This window comes from Conger conger, chromosome 11 (assembly GCF_963514075.1).
Source record: "Conger conger chromosome 11, fConCon1.1, whole genome shotgun sequence".
NCBI lineage: Eukaryota > Metazoa > Chordata > Actinopteri > Anguilliformes > Congridae > Conger > Conger conger.
In genome coordinates this window covers 2962082-2977820 of record NC_083770.1, presented here as the reverse complement: position 1 = coordinate 2977820, position 15739 = coordinate 2962082, and the positions used below count along the sequence as shown (strand labels likewise).

At 53.3% G+C, this 15739-nt stretch overlaps 1 protein-coding gene across 1 annotated transcript in view; it reads left to right on the top strand.

The window, feature by feature from the left end:
• Nucleotides 1-15739, top strand: part of nipbla (NIPBL cohesin loading factor a) — an 83853-nt gene that overhangs the window by 36318 nt on the left and 31796 nt on the right. Inside the window, exons 5-19 of the mRNA XM_061259663.1 lie at nucleotides 41-152; nucleotides 572-723; nucleotides 2775-2929; nucleotides 3686-3776; nucleotides 4568-5179; nucleotides 6017-7282; nucleotides 8016-8189; nucleotides 9913-10101; nucleotides 12236-12307; nucleotides 12397-12486; nucleotides 12741-12844; nucleotides 13310-13396; nucleotides 13479-13710; nucleotides 14556-14707; nucleotides 15081-15161. Coding sequence (XP_061115647.1) covers nucleotides 41-152; nucleotides 572-723; nucleotides 2775-2929; nucleotides 3686-3776; nucleotides 4568-5179; nucleotides 6017-7282; nucleotides 8016-8189; nucleotides 9913-10101; nucleotides 12236-12307; nucleotides 12397-12486; nucleotides 12741-12844; nucleotides 13310-13396; nucleotides 13479-13710; nucleotides 14556-14707; nucleotides 15081-15161 — 3569 coding nt within the window. The remainder of the gene's footprint in view (nucleotides 1-40; nucleotides 153-571; nucleotides 724-2774; nucleotides 2930-3685; nucleotides 3777-4567; nucleotides 5180-6016; nucleotides 7283-8015; nucleotides 8190-9912; nucleotides 10102-12235; nucleotides 12308-12396; nucleotides 12487-12740; nucleotides 12845-13309; nucleotides 13397-13478; nucleotides 13711-14555; nucleotides 14708-15080; nucleotides 15162-15739) is intronic.

Sequence of the window (15739 nt, the reverse complement as noted above, 5' to 3'; positions counted from 1 at the left end):
TTTGATTTGGAATTTTGGTCTTTCTCCCTTTTTTTCTCAGGTATAATGCAGCAACCAATGATGCCACAGTACAAAATTAACCAGAATTCCATGCACGGCAGTCCAGCATCAACAAATTACCAGCAAGCCACCATCTCACACAGCCCTTCCAGGTAGGTGTGAATAGAGCTGTAATAGGAACAATAATCCTCTAGTGGTTAAGGTACATGACTAGAACCCGGAAGGTTGGTGGTTCGATCCCCGGTGTAGCCATAAGATCCACGCAGCTGTTGCACCCCTGAGCAAGGCCTTTAACCCCACATTGCTCCAGGGGGATTGCACCCCTGCTTATTGTAATCAGCTGTAAATCTCTTTCGAGTAAAGCATGAGATATGAGAAATTATTGAATTTATTTAACGGATGGGATTTGGTAGCAGAAGCAGGGTGAATCGCTCGCCTGTCCATCTGTCCATCTGTCCTTCTGTCCATCTGTCCTTCTGTCCTTCTGACCACCTGTCCTTCTGACCATCTGTCCTTCTGACCACCTGTCCTTCTGTCCTTCTGACCACGTGACCGTCCCTCTCTCCTCCAGCCGCTTCGCCCCGCCACAGACGAGTTCGGGCAACAGGTTTGTGCCCCAGCAGAACAGCCCGGTGCCCAGCCCCTACGCGCCGCAGAGTCCGGCGGGCTACATGCAGTACCCCCACCCGCCCAGCTACACCCAGCACCAACAGATCCAGCAAGGTGAGGCCGCGCTAACCGCTAACCGCTACGCCCCTTCAAAACGGGCGGCGTTCTGCATGACTTCTGAAACTTAAAGGCACAATAGGTAAGATTTTCATGTTAAAACATTGTTACAAGACCATTGTAAATCCCTTCCTATCACTGAAAAAGGCTCACTGACATGTTGACTCACCCCCTCTTCCTGTGTTTATAGTCCTTAAATTCGGGTTTCAAAATCTGTCCCAAAACATCGTATAGCTGTACAATAATTCAAGCTCATTGGTTGAAAATTGGTTCCAATTACCACAACCAATGGCGTTTCAACGTCAGCGCCTTCAGAGAAGTGGGAGGGATTAACAGTTTGTGGTTTGAAGGTGTTTGTTGCTGCAGTTCCCCTCTTGACCGTTAATAGTCCGAAATTACCTATTGTACCTTTAACCTCTCTCCCCCCACACACACACTGTCCTCTCCCCTCCCTTCCCCTCTACGTCGAATACTTTTTTTTTTTTTTTCTGGAGTTGAGACCAGAGCTGCCCAACCCTGCTCCTGGAAGACCTACTGTCCTGTAGATTTTCATTTCAGCCCTCGTTCGGCATGCCCGGTTCTGCCCGGTTCTGCTCATCAGCAGCTCAACGAGGTGTCGAGCGCTTGAACGAGGTGCTCTTCGTTAGGGTTGTCCTGGAAACGCACCGGACAGCAGAAATGCTCCCTGACCCTCCTCTTCCTCTCTCCCCTGGAGCTCCATGACCATCCTCTTCCTCTCTCCTGGACCTCCCTGTCCCTTCTCTTCCTCTTCCTCTCTCCCCTGGAGCTCCCTGACCCTCCTCTTCCTCTCTCCCCTGGAGCTCCCTGACCCTCCTCTTCCTCTCTCCCCTGGAGCTCCCTGACCCTCCTCTTCCTCTCTCCCCTGGAGCTCCCTGACCCTCCTCTTCCTCTCTCCCCTGGAGCTCCCTGACCCTCCTCTTCCTCTCTCCCCTGGAGCTCCCTGACCCTCCTCTTCCTCTCTCCCCTGGACCTTCCTGACCCTCCTCTTCCTCTCTCCTGGAGCTCCCTGACCCTCCTCTTCCTCAAGCTCCCTGACCTTCCTCTTCCACTCTCCTGGAGCTCCCTGACCCTCCTCTTCCTCTCTCCTGGAGCTCCCTGACCCTCCTCTTCCTCTCCCCTGGAGCTCCCTGACCCTCCTCTTCCTCTCTCCCCTGGAGCTTCCTGACCCTCCTCTTCTTCTCTCCTGGAGCTCCCTGACCCTCCTCTTCCTCAAGCTCCCTGACCTTCCTCTTCCACTCTCCTGGAGCTCCCTGACCCTCCTCTTCCTCTCTCCTGGAGCTCCCTGACCCTCCTCTTCCTCTCTCCTGGAGCTCCCTGACCCTCCTCTTCCTCTCTCTGCTCCTCTGTGGTTATAGAGCTTCAGGGCTCCCCACTTGTTTCGCCACCGACTTATTCAGGAAGCCCCCCGAGGCCGGTGCAGCCCTGCCTGGCCCAGCCCTCTCCCCAGCAGAACCCCTCCACCCCAACGTTAGGTAGGGGGCCGGAACCTGAGACACCTCATCCATTTTATTCCTTTACTTTATCCGCCCACTTTTCCCCTCCACTCCTCCCATAAGTGAGAAGTTTTGTCCACATCGGTCACCCCTCCTCCACCTTTTAATAATCCACAACATTGTCTGCACGCCTTCTGCATAGCACCATGAGCTGTTGTTTTGGATGGTTATTTATTTTATTCATGTATAAAAAAACTTTTTGCATGTCTTGTGATGCCACGGTTTGTAATTTGTCTGTTTGAAGCCATTTTGTCTCCAAAATGTTTTGACTGTAGTTCTGTGTTTTCACCATTGGTCTGTCGCCACTGTCGAACAGCGAATCGCCACTGGTCTGTTCACGTTTTTTGGGGGGATTTTTCTAAATGTTTTTTTTTTTTTTTTTTTTTTTTGTGTTGGCATGCCCTGCATGCTGGTTCAAAACGCTGCCATCTAGAATGGCACTTTGAAAGGGATGTGGGTTTGGCTCCACTCCACGCAGCTGTTTGAGCGAACGGCGAATGTCTGGGGGTTGATTTTTGCCCTCTGCGTCGGCAGTGTCAGTAGCTAGCCCCATGGTGCCTGGTGGCCTGAGGAACATCCACGAAAGCAAGGTCTCCGGGACGATGTCGAGTAACTCGGCGAACCACCACGCGGATCGACACGGCTCCAACGAAGAATACATGAACATCGTTCACCGACTAGGAAGTGAGGTAAGGGAGCGAATCGAGTGTTCTCTCAGAAACAAGATTACGATTAACACCACTGGGATCCATTAGCAGCAGGCCTTATTCACTCCTTGCTTTAGAAATATAGACATTGGAATTGCAAAAAAAACAGTATTTTTATTGTATGTCAGTATTTCATCTGTTGTTGGGTGTTTTGGCACCGTTGAATTTGAATGGCATGCCCAGATGTTTACTCTGATCAGTACAGCCACCATTTAACATTTTCCTTTAAAGAGAAGCACACATAATGAAAGTGGAATGCTGTAATTCACCAGTTCATTCTCATTTTGTGTCTACTGGCACTTGCCAGTGTACTGCCCCTCCCTCATTAGTAGGTCATTCAGTTATTCACGCATTAATCATGCGGTGCGACATGACCCAAAACCCACCCGTCTTCAGCTTTCAACAGCCTCAAATGATTTGTTTGAGATAAAGCGGTGCATGGGCCTAGAGCAGGGGTGTGAGGACCCCAGCATGCCCTGCGGCTCTCCAGGACCAGGAGTGAGGACCCCAGCACACCCTGCGGCTCTCCTGGACCAGGAGTGAGGACCCCAGCACACCCTGCGGCTCTCCTGGACCAGGGCCCCTGGCCTAGAGCCACCCGTGGGGTCTCACACAGGACTTTCCTGAAATGTCTTCCCTCCTGATGAAAGTTGTGGAAACGGCCTGGTCACGTGAGGCGGGCCTGTTGGGTGGCCATGTGACTGCTGTCTCACTCTGCGTCTGCGTCTCTGTTTTTAGCAGAGCGACCCATCCATGCGAAACGCCTCCTTCCCCGTGGGGTCTCCGCAGTCCGTCTGCTCCCCTGCCGTCAGCGATGGGACCCCCAAAGGTAGGTTGGTGGCCTGCTGGCTGCGCTCCCGCCACGGCTGCATATTTCTGCTGACCGGTGGTGCGGGGGAAGCTCACCTCTGGCAGGGAGGGGAGGCTTGTGGTAAGAGAGGATGACCGTAGAGATGAGGGTTTTTATGAGTGCTTTGTACAAATCGCTTGACAAATTACTATTGTTCGGTAATTTTCCACTTGATTTTGTATGGTTAAGCAATCAGTTTGTTTGATTTGGATTTGGGCTTATAAATGGGCTGCGTTTTTTAAATATCAAATTTAATCTTAATCTTACTCGATTGCATTAATTTACATTACATCATGTCAAAATGTACTGAAGATAAAAATATCTGCAGCAAAGTTTAAAACGCATTTACCAAAATTATTGGACTATCTTGGTCATGAAAGTGAGTGTAATGAACCTTTTCCTTTAAGCTGAAGGATAATTTAGCCTGTGTTTTTTTTGTTTTTTTTCTTCCTCTTCATTGCAATCATGTTTACTGAATACATGCGATTAATTGGTTTATCCCAATCCACCTCTGAAGCTAATTTCACATATGGGTAAAATTTGTGTTTATTGAAACAAAATGACAGCACAAGGAGAACGGCAGTACAGAGAGCAAGACCGCAAACCAACCAGCTTATTTATCCAGTAAAAAACATTTATTGGAGGAAGAACTAAAGAGAAGAGAGCATATGGGGGGAAGGAAAAAATAAAATGTGTTTTTGCATTATATATATATATATAAAGCAGAATCTGATTGGCCGTCTAAATGTTTTGTTTATGATATTCTTCAGGAGGGTCCCGCCTCCCGCTCATCCTCCAGTCCCCGCCCCCCTACACCTCCCCCCGTGACGGGCCTCCGGACCTCCTCCTGGACTCCCCGGAACACAAGAAGAAGCAGAAGAAGATGAAAACGGGCAAAGACGACAAGGAGCAGGCGGCGGACAAGTCGGCCATGTACGACATCGTGAGCTCGCCCTCCAAGGACTCCACCAAGCTGACGCTGCGCCTCTCCCGGGTCAAGAGCTCGGAGACCGACCCGTCGGGCGAGCTGCTGCCCGGCGCCGAGGCCGGGTCCGATCCCGAGGCCGGCGAGCTGGCCTACAACAGCCTGCAGCCGTTCCCTGGGGGCCTGCCGCCCCGCACGCCGCAGCAGGACCAGGCCCTGCGGCCCGGCCAGTGCCTGGCCCCCGGCGAGCTGGCCTACCTGCAGCCCCAGCAGGTCCCCGTGCTCCAGAACACGGGGGCGGCCGCCAAACAGCCGCCCGGCCCGGGGGGCCCGCCGCTGTCCGCCGGCACCACGCCGTACGACGAGGTGGAGATGGACGCGCTGGCCGAGATCGAGAGGATAGAGCGCGAGTCCGCCATCGAGCGGGAGCGCTGCTCCAAGGAGGTGCAGGACAAAGGTGCGTGAGGGAACCCTCCATTTTAGGTCCGCTCCGGGTTCAGCAGGACCGGGTCCGCTCGACGTTTAGCAGGACCGGGGACTTTTGGAAGATTTGGGAGCGCAAGTATACAGTAAAGTCCGGAAATATTTGGACAGCGGTACGATTTCTGTTCTAAAGGCCAACTGTCCAATTACTTTTGGTCCCTTGGTTACTTTTTGGTTGAAAAGGGGTGTAATTCCTACATGGTTCACCCAATGTGGATGTAAATCCCATACTGAGCCAAAAGAACAGAAATTGTACCACTGTCCAAATACTTATGGACTGCACTGTCTGTGAACCTAGAACCATTAGTAAGTCTCACAGGGTTTTTCATAGATTTATTAATAGGGTAGTCTTGTATCAAAAATGTCCACGACACACCCCTTAAATACAGGGGTGTGACGTGTGTATCATTCTTTGCTCCGGGTTTTCTCTCCGCCCTTCTGTAGAGACTGATGGAGAACTCTCTTGGGTCTATTGAGTTTGGCATTGTTTACCCACATCTCCCTTCTTTCACTTTTTAGACTTGAGCTGTCCTCCGCTAGGGACAACCGCTTCTGTCGACTTGTTGTCCATATTGGCTCCTCACCCCCATGTTTTCCTGAGTATTAGATTTACCAGATGACTGTTCCCTGTCAGTGCAGTCACACAGTCGGCATGGTAACCCCAATGGGTAGCAGATTGATGTGCTTTGACAGACTTAGTCGTCGACCATCATGACATCATGACATTACAGAAGAGACGTGAAGCGTCTTGCTGGGCTGTACTCAGTTAGTGACTGTGGTTTTGTGACTGCGGTCTCTCCTCTCCCTGCAGACAAGCCGCTGAAGAAGCGTAAGCAGGACTCGTACCCGCAGGAGCCGGGCGCGGGGGGCACGGCGGGGGGCACGGCGGGCTCCAGCGGGGGTCCGGGCGCCGGCGGGAACGCCGGGAACAGGGTGGCGCCCCAGGAGGCCAGCTCCGCCGGCAACGGGGCCAGCCGGCCGGCCCTGATGGTGAGCATCGACCTGCAGCACGCGGGCCGGGCCGACGGGCAGGCGGAGCCCTGCACGGCCGCGCCCACGCCCGCCCTGGAGGCCCAGCGCTGGCCCGAGGAGCCCCGGGAGGGCCCGGCCGCCGAGGGGGCCGACACGGCCGGCGTGCTGCGGCTGAAGCCCGAGGACGCGTCCCGCAGGAGGGCGGACGGGGAGCTGCAGCGCGCCGCCGACCGCAGGCCGGAGGTCATCAAGCAGCGGCCCGACACGCCCAAGAAGGGCCCGGCCGACGCCCCGCGGCAGAAGGGCCCGGACGGGCACAAGCACGAGCACCGGCGCGACCCCTCCGGCAAGCCGGGCGAGCGGCGCGGCGACCCGGCCAAACACCGGCACGACGGCGCCAAGCCCGAGGGCAAGCCCCGCCCCGACGGCCGGGCCCAGGACGGGAGGCCCTCCTCCTCCTCCCGCAGGGACGGCCACGACGGGCACCGGGACGACCGGCACCGCGGCGACCCGGCCCGCATCCGCCGGCCCGACACGCCCAAGTCCGGCCGCGGGGAGCACGACCCCAGGCACGGCCGCGACCGGGACCGCGACCGCGAGAGGGAGAGGAAGCACCGGTCCCCAGAGGAGCGGGCGCGGCCTGACAGCCCCAGGGTGAAGCAGGAGGGCCGGGGGGGCCTGGACTCCAGCGGCCGGCCTCGCTCCGACCGGCCCGGCTTCAAACCGCCCGGCGCCGACGCCGGCCGCAACCGGCCCGAGGGCCACAAGCCCCCGCAGCCCGACGTCAAGACCCCCGAGTTCCCCTCCTTCCTCCTGGGGGGCAAGACCGGGGCGCTGAGGAACTTCGTCATCCCCAAAATCAAGCGGGACAAGGACGCCAACGCGGGCGCGGACCTGCGCACGCTGACGGAGGGCTGGAGCGAGCCGCGCGTGAAGCTGGAGCGCATCGGCCTGGTGGAGGACCTCAACAAGGGCGCCAAGCCCGTGGTGGTGCTGCAGAAGCTGACCTTCGACGAGGTGCAGAAGTTCATCAGGGACAAGGAGGACAGGAACGCTCGCAGCTCCAAGTCTGGCAAGAACAGGCTGTCCTCGGGGAAGATGAAAGGTGAGGCGCGGCGCTGGGATGGCGGCAGGTCTGAAGACCACACGCTGCATCCGATGAGTCGGGGATTTGCTCCCGCCGCCCGTCTCTCCATTGTCAGGGTTTAACAGTTAATTAAAACGGGCTTTGCAGAAGTTAAAATAAACCACAAAGTCTTAACCAAAACACATATGGACCTAAATTATACCGTCACTCTAATACCCAACTGATAAAAGGCTCACTTTTTTTTTCAAGTCGTCATTGTGGTCAAGTTTTTGACATTTCTTTTGGAAATGTTAGGGTAAATTTCTTGTTTGAAATGCTGCTGTCTGTCGTCGTGTGTATTGATATTAAGAAATAGTGTTTTGGACCCCCACTAGAATGGGTACAGTGATAAATAAGTCTAAATATAGCGTTCAGCTGGTGATTGCTGCAGTTATTGCTCGGGGAATTGCTACCCACTGAGCTGCGTGTGTTCGTAAACACTTTTAAACAGCGACGCTCTCGCACAGCCTACAGCCAGGTCTCTTCCTGACCCAAACACTCCACAAAGGCTGCCACGCTTTTACTTGAGTTTGTGTGGCTCTGGTTTGTTGGGACGAAATTCGATTAGATCGTTTTATTCACCGGCACCTCTCTGCGGTTTGCCTGCCTTCCCGCTACACGCTAAGGATTTGCACTTTGACGGTTCAGGACTTGCCGTTGTCCCGCCTGCCGTTTTCAGGCCCACTGTCCTGTCTGCACCTCCTCCCTGCAGGTGGGATCGACCAGTCGGTGCTGAAGGACCTTCCTCCGGAGCTGCTGGCCGAGATCGAGTCCACCATGCCCCTGTGCGAGCGCGTGAAGATGAACAAGCGCAAGCGCAGCACGGTCAACGAGAAGCCCAAGTACGCCGAGGTCAGCTCCGATGAGGACAGCGACACGGGCGAGTGTGAGTACGCCTCGCCCACCGCCATCCCCACGTCACGGCCCCCCACGGTCCCCCACACACCACCGTGCGGTCCGGTCCTGCCCCACGGTCCCCCACGGTCCCCCACACACCACCGTGCGGTCCGGTCCTGCCCCACAGTCCCCCACGGCCCCCCTCACACCACCATGCGGTCCGGTCCTGCCCCACAGTCCCCCACGGCCCCCCTCACACCACCATGCGGTCAGGTCCTGCCCCACGGTCCCCCACGGTCCCCCACACACCACCATGCGGTCAGGTCCTGCCCCACGGTCCCCCACGGTCCCCCACACACCACCGTGCGGTCCGGTCCTGCCCCACGGTCCCCCTCATGCCACCGTGCGGTCCGGTCCTGCCCCACGGTCCCCCACGGTCCCCCACACACCACCGTGCGGTCCGGTCCTGCCCCACGGTCCCCCACACACCACCGTGCGGTCCGGTCCTGCCCCACGGCCCCCCACACACCACCGTGCGGTCCGGTCCTGCCCCACGGTCCCCCACGGTCCCCCTCACACCACCGTGCGGTCCGGTCCTGCCCCACGGTCCCCCTCACACCACCGTGCGGTCCGGTCCTGCCCCACGGCCCCCCACACACCACCGTGCGGTCCGGTCCTGCCCCACGGTCCCCCACGGTCCCCCTCACACCACCGTGCGGTCCGGTCCTGCCCCACGGTCCCCCTCACACCACCGTGCGGTCCGGTCCTGCCCCACGGTCCCCCTCACACCACCGTGCGGTCCGGTCCTGCCCCACGGCCCCCCACACACCACCGTGCGGTCCGGTCCTGCCCCACGGTCCCCCACGGTCCCCCTCACACCACCGTGCGGTCCGGTCCTGCCCCACGGTCCCCCTCACACCACCGTGCGGTCCGGCCCTGCCCCACGGTTCTCCGCGGTCCTGTGCCTAGAGTGCCGCAGGAATCTCTTCTCAGCCTCTTAGGATTGGCGTCCAACGAAGACCCAAGAAACTAGGCAAACTACAAGTTGATATATTATTGGACTGGATTTTATTTGTTGAACCTATGTTTACTCTCTACCCTCATATCTTAGGGACTCTAAAACAGGTTTTGAAAATTGTGTCTTAAGTGCTAATTGGTGAGTTTGGATGTTGAAAACTTGAATGGTTGTATACTACGTGAAAATATTCTGGCATCAGTAGCTTATTTTCAGTCATAGAGAGGATCCCACAATGTATCCACCTAAAACTATTATTTTGCAGTTTTGATTCACATGTCAGATGTGAAAGAAAGCCACAGCACTTTAATTTTCAAACCATATTCTGTGTGCTAGAACAACAAGATCAGCCATAGTGCACAAATACAGTGAGCTGATGAGTCTCTTGGGGAGGCGGGAGGTCATTGATTCTAATGGGTCATAATTAGGAAACCACTGTACCTCATGCAGATGGATTAAAAGAGTACCTTTGAAGACACGTTTGCTATCCGTTTGAATTTAGTGTGTTTGCTTTAGATGCTGATGCCAACCGTTCTGTGAAACCAGCTTTGGTTTATCTGAGGTGCGTCATTTACTTTAATTGGACGATGCGCCCACATCCTCAATTCAACGTACAGGCCCCCACATGTATCAGATGTAACCTGGAGGCTGTGTGGATAGGTTTTTAGGGTTTTGGAGGTGAGCCACACAACCTCACGTGAAGTTTAGCTCCCAGTTCCCCTGGGTTTCCATGGTAACCGTGCCTCCCTCCGCACAGCTGCCCGGAAAAAGCAGAAGAAGGACCGTGACCGCGACCGGGACCGCGACCGGGCGTGGGAGTGTGCGGAGCGGGAGCAGCGGAAGGGCGGGATCCACGAAGGCGGCCGCAGGGGGTCCGGGAGCCGCTACCGGGAACGCAGTCCGGAATATTCCGAATCCGGGTCGCCCCCACCCACCTTCACCGACAGTGAGCCAGTCCCCTTGTCTGTATGAACACGTGTGCTTGCGTGCCTGTGTGCTTGTTGAATTGCTTCCACCCTGCCACATCGTGTGTGCTGTGTGCTGTGTGTGTGCTGTGTCAGGGTTCCAGACTAACTTTTCCACTGGTAGCACTGGTGCTACCAACTTTCTCAGTTGGTCGCACCAGCATATGATTTGGTCGCACCTTTTTTCTTTGTACAGCATGGTATTAATCAATGACCTTGATGAATAGTTGCATACCCTAGTTTTGCATTGATGTAAAGATTGACAGTGACTCCAGACTTGTTATTTGCAAAATATTCTAATCTGAACATAACTGAACATAACAAAACATAACAAACATAAAAGCAAAGCATAACAGCTTTGCTTAGCATAACACTGCTGTATCCTTCTTACGTCATTTACATAGTTACAGAACTGTCCGATCACGCCGAATCACTGATAGAAACAAGATGAATTAATGACGATTCAGAAAATGTATAACTTTTAAAGATTTAAATAAATCCTATGGTGGGACTTTTGCCGAAAATTCCGGTGCCGTCGAACTTAATCGAATGCTTTTATTTATATCGTTCGAATGACCAAGTGCCAAATTGACCAAATTGTATGGCTTTGTGCTATTCGCGTATGCTAGCTACATCATGCTAACATCGTACAGGGACCAGTAAAGGCTTAGAACACACTAGCACTTAGTTATTGTAAGTTTGATCACCTCTACTGTGAAGTAAAAACGTGGACAAATTACGTTTTCTGTGAGAAATCTATTGGCGAGCTCACGTGCACACAGTGGTCTACATTCTAAAGCTCCACTTTGCCCTCCCTACTAACAGCATAACTTATTAGCTGCAGCATTCATACGTGAACTGAACACTGCCAAACATTGAATGTTTTGGACCCACAAGATTAATTAACAGTTTTTATCCCAAGGCCATCACCACACTGAACTCTGAATTTTGTGGTATTCCAATGTCAATAAAGGAAATCTGAATCTAAATTCACCCGTTCGTACCGCAACCACGGGTACTGCGTTAGCCATTGTGTTCGAAAGCAATACTTTTTTTTCTTCAGTCGCGCCCTGCTTCCACCTGCACTCTTCTCCCTACTGCCTGCACTCTCATCATCAGTCGTGTCTGATTCGGGACATATTGTTGGCTCTCCCTCTCCACCAGCCTCCTTCTCTGTCCTCACTTTGTTTTTTAAAATAATCTGTAATTTTTTTTGATTGTTTGTTTGTTTCGCGCCTTTTGTCTTCAGCGCCGCTACGTACACGCGCACGCGCACTAATGATGAAGGTACAGGCAGTAAGAGTGCAGGTAGGGAGAGAGCGACTGAGCCAGTGAAGAAGAAAAAGTACTATTTTCAACCACAATGGCTAACGCAGTACCCGTGTGATATTCGCTGCCGGAGCGGCACCAAAACACCGGTGATCATCATGCACTCGCACTAATGCGACCACGTGAAATTGTAGCTCGCGCACTCTCAAAAAATGGTCGCAGTCTAGAACCCTGTGTGTGTGTGTGTGTGTGTGCGCGACCCATGATGTCTTGATTTGACTTGAGTGTATATGCATGTTTCTGGGAACTCTGTTTGCCCGGTCTTTGTGTGTCTGTTTTTGTGGTCACTTGTGTCAACCATGTAATGGATGGGTAGAAGTCAGACTAACTGACCCACAACACCAACGCTAAAATGAGCATAACATTGTCTGCTATTAAAAAGGGTTTCCGTTTAATGTGTCTTCTGTTGTTGAGCTGTTGGCTCTAACACCACTGGTGAACTTGGCAGCTTTTTAGGTTGTGTTCTCCCAGCTCTGTCATGTGGATTCATTCATTAGGACCATTCCCCTAATCCAGTCCCAGCTCTTACTTGGATAAAAGCACTTATTGCACATATTGCTGTGAATTCATGCGTGTAATAGAAACCAAACTTTACAGCCTTGGATATTGTTTTTGTCGTGAGCCGTTCGGAAAGGCGCCACACCTGGCATGGGCCTACTTTTATCACCGATTTCAGTGTTTTCATTACCGGCATCAGAACGAAGTGTGGGTTGGGCTGGGGGAAGAGTTTATTAGGGTTGGCTTTCCCGGTGTTTTAGTGGCTGAGTGCGTGTCTTCTGCCCCCAGTTGCCAAGAAGATGAGGAAAAAGGAAAAGCAGAAGAAGAGGAAAGCGTACGAGCCGAAGCTCACACCTGAAGGTAATTTCGAGCCCCTCCCGTCCGCGCGTTTCTGTACGTCGGCAGCGATCGGTGTGTCCGTAACGGTTCCCCTCTTTATCTGTGAACAGAAATGATGGACTCTTCAACTTTTAAGAGGTTCTCAGCCAGTGTGGACAACATCTTGGAAAACTTGGAAGACATGGACTTCACTGCTCTGGGTACTGATTCATACTGCATTTCTCATTTCAGAGAAGATTGGTTGTTATCAGGTCCATTACACCAGCGTCATTTATATTGTTTACTGTTGCACTGGTATCAATGGAATGTGTATGCTCCATCGAGTAGGGAGCAGCTTCACCGACGCCATCGCTTAACCTCGCTTTCTCATCCGTTTCTCATATGCAAAATGAAAGTGACGATTTTTGAGCCGTTATGCCTTGATGGAACCCGCCCCCCCACTCTGTCTTCCTAGCTGACGATGACGAGATTCCTCAGGAGCTGCTGCTGGGGAAACACCAGCTGAGTGAGCTGGGCAGCGAGTCGGCCAAGATCAAGGCCATGGGCATCACATGCAGGGTACGGTACAGGGCAACTGCAGGCCATGGGCATCACATGCAGGGTACGGTACAGGGCAACTGCAGGCCATGGGCATCACATGCAGGGTACGGTACAGGGCAACTGCAGGCCATGGGCATCACATGCAGGGTACGGTACAGGGCAACTGCAGGCCATGGGCATCACATGCAGGGTACGGTACAGGGCAACTGCAGGCTATGGGCATCACATGCAGGGTACGGTACAGGGCAACTGCAGGCCATGGGCATCACATGCAGGGTACAGTACATCTAGTATCTAGTACTTAGGTAGTGCTGCTGTAATACAGAAGCTGTGAAATTCACGATTGAGCTGGCCTGGGTGTATATTTGTGTTGTATATTGCTTATGGGGCTGGTCTGCGAGACAATGCTGTCATGACTTGAATGGGTTTGTCCTTGGCTTCAGGGTGCGATTGTGCCGGTAACACCACTCATTTGCTCCACAGCTTCCATCCGACAAGCTGGTGAAGGTGCTGAACATCCTGGAGAAGAACATTCAGGATGGCTCCAAGCTCTCCACGCTCATGAACCACGTGAGTTCCCCCAAAAATGCGCCGGGCCCCGGCCGCGTTTCCCCCGGCCCATACCCGCCCTGACGCCGTTCCCTCCCCGCAGGACAACGACACGGAGGACGAGGAGCGGCTTTGGCGGGACCTGATCATGGAGCGCGTGACCAAGTCGGCCGACGCCTGCCTGACGGCGCTCAACATCATGACGTCGCTGCACATGCCCAAGGCCGTGTACATCGAGGACGTGATCGAGCGCGTGCTGCAGTACACCAAGTTCCACCTGCAGAACACCCTGTACCCGCAGTACGACCCCGTCTACCGGGTGGACCCTCACGGAGGTCAGAACCTGCGCTGTCCCGCATCCACGGCCCTGACTCTCCTGTCACGGGTCTCTTAGCCTGTCCGCACCCCACCCCCCTCCCTCGTCTTCACTGTGCCTGGGTGTGGCACGACACCCTTTCAGAGTGTCGATCGCCCTCCTGTGCGCATCTGCTCGTCTCCGTAGCGTCCGCGTCCACGGATTCGCCCTTGGAATTGCGCCTTTCAAAAATTCCCAGTAAAACCGAGTCAACGTGGTGTACTTCGCAGGGTTCAGGGTAATTGTTGAGCAATCTGAATGGCTGAACTCGAACTTCGGTTGGCCGAGTGCCTCGCTCCGTCTGTTCAGATAGCGACCGAGAACGCTCTGCCTTTACGAAACGCAGAGGTCGTAGTATCCGTAGCGCCTCTCCCGCGCTAGCACTCACTGTTGCCGTGGTTATTGAGCGTTTCGTTTCCCCGCAGACCGTCCAGGGGCTCGCTGAGCTGCTGATTGAGTGCTAATGTGGAATGTGACCTCTTGAGCCAAAGGTCAGAGGGCCTGAACAGTGCTTGTTGCCGAGTGTGTTTTGCAGGGCGTGAGACCCTTCACAACCACAAGTGTTTAGAAATACTCTGGGGTTGATTTTACAAAAAAAAAAGTTTTTGTCATTTGTTGTCTTTGTGATTTTGTTTATTTTCTACTGCAAATATGTATTAGAAACCTCTTTAATGGGATTTTCTCCCGACACGTCCTGCACTTGTCCGTAACGCCCTTCGCTGTTATTGGGTAGTACGGACTTGGAAACCAAATTTGGTCGAGACTGTTGATTCTTCGCGCCCTGATTTTCGCTCTCCTCTTCCTCCTCCTCCTCCTCCTCCTCAGGTGGGCTGATGAGCTCGAAGGCCCGGCGAGCAAAGTGCTCCACCAACAAGCAGAGGGTCATCGTCATGCTGTACAACAAGGTGTGCGACATCGTCAGCAACATCTCCGAGCTCCTGGAGATCCAGCTGCTGACCGACACCACTATCCTCCAGGTAACCTTCATCGCAAGAAAATGTCTTGCATCGGAAAGAATGGGGCAATTCCACGGTGTATGCACCTGCCGGACATTTGGGTGGTAAAACTCCGCTACATAACAGAGACTGATGAGTTATTGACACCTCAGGGGTATAAAAGCATACAGCAGTCTCATGTGTCTGTATTGGGCTTTACCACCCAAGTGTCCAGCAGTTGTAACGTCAGTCACCGTGCCATTATTTTATTAAACCAGGGTTTTTTTGGTTTTTGTTTTGTGAGAATTGAGAAAATAATTGTCCCTTGATGCATGAAGACAAAGTGAAACCGGGCGAGGCAGTAACGCTGAAAACAGGGCGAGGCCGTGGAATATCACCCCCCCTCTCTCCCCAGGTCTCCTCCATGGGCATCACACCCTTCTTTGTGGAGAACGTCAGCGAGCTCCAGCTGTGTGCCATCAAGCTGGTCACTGCGGTGAGTGTGTCAGGACCGCCTCAGGAACCCGTCAAACGTACTCGTGCTGCCCCTTTAGCACCAGAGTCCTCTTCCAGTCTCCCAGTCCGTTATGGGTTTCTGGCCACTGCAAGCACGTTTTGTCGCCTCAAAGTGTTTTAGTCAAAGCCAAGATTTAGGGAATACGAGTTGAAAGGAATACCTTATATATTAACCTTTAATATAATAAATGGTTTCTTCAAGGCTTTAAAAATGATTCTTCAGTCTGTGATCGTTCTCTGTAGATGTCCATTTTTAGGAGAGAAACTCACAAAAAAACATTTAGAATGGACTTACTGACCGCTATTGAAGCCATGTACTTACAGCACCATTCCCTGTAAACAATGAAAGAAAAACTTAGAAAAGCATTTATGTCAGGTTCTACCAGTTTCTGAGGGGAAAAGGTGTAACCTTAATTCTTCTGAAAGAGAACCTCACAAACCTCCCAAAACCATACAGCATTATGGGACGTGGAGTCTCATTTTTTTATCAATTTTAAGATCTGTTCACCAAGTGCCAGACTCCATCTCCCATCAGCCCCTCTATGCAGTGGTTGTGCG